Here is a 2,862-nt window from a genome sequence, read left to right as displayed (position 1 = left end):
CATCTGTTCATGCCTTAAATAAAATGTTATGATTTAGAAATAGGCCTGAACTAATAGCTGGGGTGTTAATACATGTTACAAATACTTACCAATGATGTAATCCATTATTAATTCAGGAGTTACTGCTGGTTAGTAAAGTATATTGTGTGAGCCCATCTAAAGTGAGCACTTTATATGCTTTACAAAGCATTTATAAATGAGTTGCAAACATAACCTGGACACATGTATTTTTCTATTTGGACATGCCTTCAGAAATATGCCTACAGATTGTTAGTGTTAATGCATCTTTAACAAGCACTTAACATTATGATTATCTCATGACTTACTACTGATTTGTTGACTATATGGTGTGAGCCCATCTAAAGTGAGGACTTTCTATGCTTTACAAGGCATTTATAAATGAGTGGCAAGAGCTAGCAGATACCAAAGAGACACATGTAAAAGAAGTACTTTAAGAAAAGGGAAAGAAATGTCAGTGTTGAAAACATACAAATATTTATTAAAACGAAATAAATTCTTCTTCTTTTCAACACAACATGTGTTTGTAAACAGTGACAAAGATCACACACCCCAGGGACAAAAATAAAAAGTAAAATAAACTGAAAATAAACTATGAAAAATGGTATTGAACAAACAATTTACAAAAATGCTTCACGGGACAATATAAAATGTAATTACAATAAAATTATATAATTAATACATACTTATGTTGTCATATAACAAAACAAACAACAACAATATAAACGTATGTACAATTCGTTAACACTACCTAGGCCTACTTATATTTCTTTGAGATGTCGTGCATTAGCCGACCAAATGCACCATGGTGGTGCTTTTTCGCCAGCCACTCGTTCCACTCTATGAGGGACAAATGGTCAGACAGCAGACTTTCTGACCGATTTCCCCTCAGTCTCCAAATCTGCTCTTTGTAAGTGCGCCAGGCCCTCTCCACGTGCTGAGTATGAGCCCCAGTACGGGGATCAACATACCACCTACTGTGATTCACAGTATGGTGGTTGTACCCAAGTACTGACAGTACACGATAGGCACGCCATTCATCACTGACTATTGATGTCCCTGGTCTGACGTGATGAACTACTATAGGCATGAGGTGCCCCCTGGACCGTTTCTCCACAAGGTGCAAAACTGGCTTCCTTGACTCTCCTTTTACGCCAAGCATCCCAAATACCCACTTCCGCCGTCTCCACCCACCAGCCATTCTTCCTCTTCCATACTGATGCAGGAAAAAACAACACAGATATAATCATTTATATATTTTACTATTATACAATCATATTATTATAAAAAATAACTTGATTGACTACTGTTTTTCACAAGTATCAAAATGTTGTAAACTATAAACATACCTTTCGTTTGTGTCGAAAATGGCTCTCATCAATGACGACAAACTCCCTTCTCCCACCAATCTGCTGGCCTGTCCGCCTTCTCAGCCTCTCCATCGCAAACACGCATACCTCCCTTAGTTTTTTGGCCATTTTGGTCAGAGTTGCTGAACTGGCTGCATAGAAATGTGAAGTCATGCATATTACTGAAAAGCGGCAAAAGACGTAGTGGCCATAAATAGGCTAAATTCACCTAAGAGAAGAGAGTGTGCGCACTCTAGTTCAAATCTGTGCGCCCTAAGTAGGCCCAGGGGCGGATCTACAGATTTTCATTCGGGGTGGCAATGGGGTGGCAGAAGAAGTTGTTGGGTGGCCTCCTGGAGGCGAAACAAACCCAAAGTATACAGTAATCCCTCGTTTATCGCGGGGGTTACGTTCCGAAAATGACCCGCGATAAGTGAAATCCGCGAAATAGAAAACTTTTTTTTTTTACAATTAGCAACTATTACATGTATACAAATACAGTGACTCACGTGTAGGCCGTTTCGTCGACATTATGGGTTTAGGAGATGTTCGAAATTACAAGATAATTTGGCCAACTTAATGTAAATTTGCCAAGCTGTTTTATGTACGTACACATAACTGCACGAGACGACAAAATGATAGCACAATTCGTAGCATGTTTTGATACAAGAAGCGGGAGTGAGTTTTTAGCGAATCAGAATGCAGAGCACAATGCACCAAAAAAAAAAAAAATGCATAATGAAAATCCGCGAAATAGCGAATCCGCGATAAGTGAACCGCGAAGTGGCGAGGGATCACTGTACAGTACTCCCTATGGTAAATGACTAGGCTTAAACATTGTAGTTTAAATTAAACAATATCATTAATATTATTTATTGAAAATGTTCTGTAATGTACAAATAATATTTTTCCATGGGAAGATTGGGGTGGCAGTATTTTTTATTGGGGTGGTAGCTGCCACATCTTGCGACCCCTAAGATCCGCCACTGAGTAGGCCCAGTCTAGTCCCATATGACGTTGAAGAAATACATGACTTCGTTTTTTTATTTAAAAAAAAACATGAATAGGATGTAATGCAGCTGCATTGAATAGTTAGGAAATTAGATGGTAGATGAGATCTCAGCAATCCATTTCTTACCAAGCAGATTGGTCCACACTGTTCCCCCTTCCTTTCAGCTCCATGCCACGATAGCATTTTCTGCATTTCATTTGACTTCTCAAAAGTTTCTTCCTCTGAAACCACTTAATTAGCTTCCAAGAATTTTTTTTTGAGACATCCTGATGTAAAAGGTTTCTCACACTAGCGAATCTAGTCATTGCACTGATGAATGATGTCGTTTAGGCTGTCATCTGATGATCTGCCACCAGAATCCTGCGTTCAGTAGGGATTACGTCATCAACGGGGGACAAAGAAAGGTTTCGCGCTAATACTAGAAAGTTACAGCCGCCTGTTACATTTTGTGAGAAGTACAAGTAGGAATATGGCGAACACAAA

The 2,862-nt window shown here is 39.0% G+C and overlaps 1 protein-coding gene across 1 annotated transcript; it reads right to left on the bottom strand.

Annotated features, from left to right (window-relative positions):
* Positions 1 to 558: 558 nt before the first annotated feature.
* LOC146234335 (uncharacterized) lies at positions 559 to 1,663 on the bottom strand. Its single transcript, XM_084689547.1, has 2 exons — positions 1,368 to 1,663; positions 559 to 1,234 (listed from the first exon to the last, which is right to left on the bottom strand). Exons 1-2 carry the CDS (start codon positions 1,539 to 1,541, stop codon positions 776 to 778), a joined length of 633 nt encoding a protein of 210 aa, XP_084545673.1. The 5' UTR covers positions 1,542 to 1,663; the 3' UTR covers positions 559 to 775.
* Between the last annotated feature and the right edge of the window lie 1,199 nt (positions 1,664 to 2,862).

Source organism: Hypomesus nipponensis, chromosome 23 (assembly GCF_054491055.1).
Source record: "Hypomesus nipponensis isolate SF chromosome 23, ASM5449105v1, whole genome shotgun sequence".
Classification (NCBI taxonomy): Eukaryota; Metazoa; Chordata; class Actinopteri; order Osmeriformes; family Osmeridae; genus Hypomesus; species Hypomesus nipponensis.
This window is presented reverse-complemented; position numbering and strand designations above follow the sequence as displayed.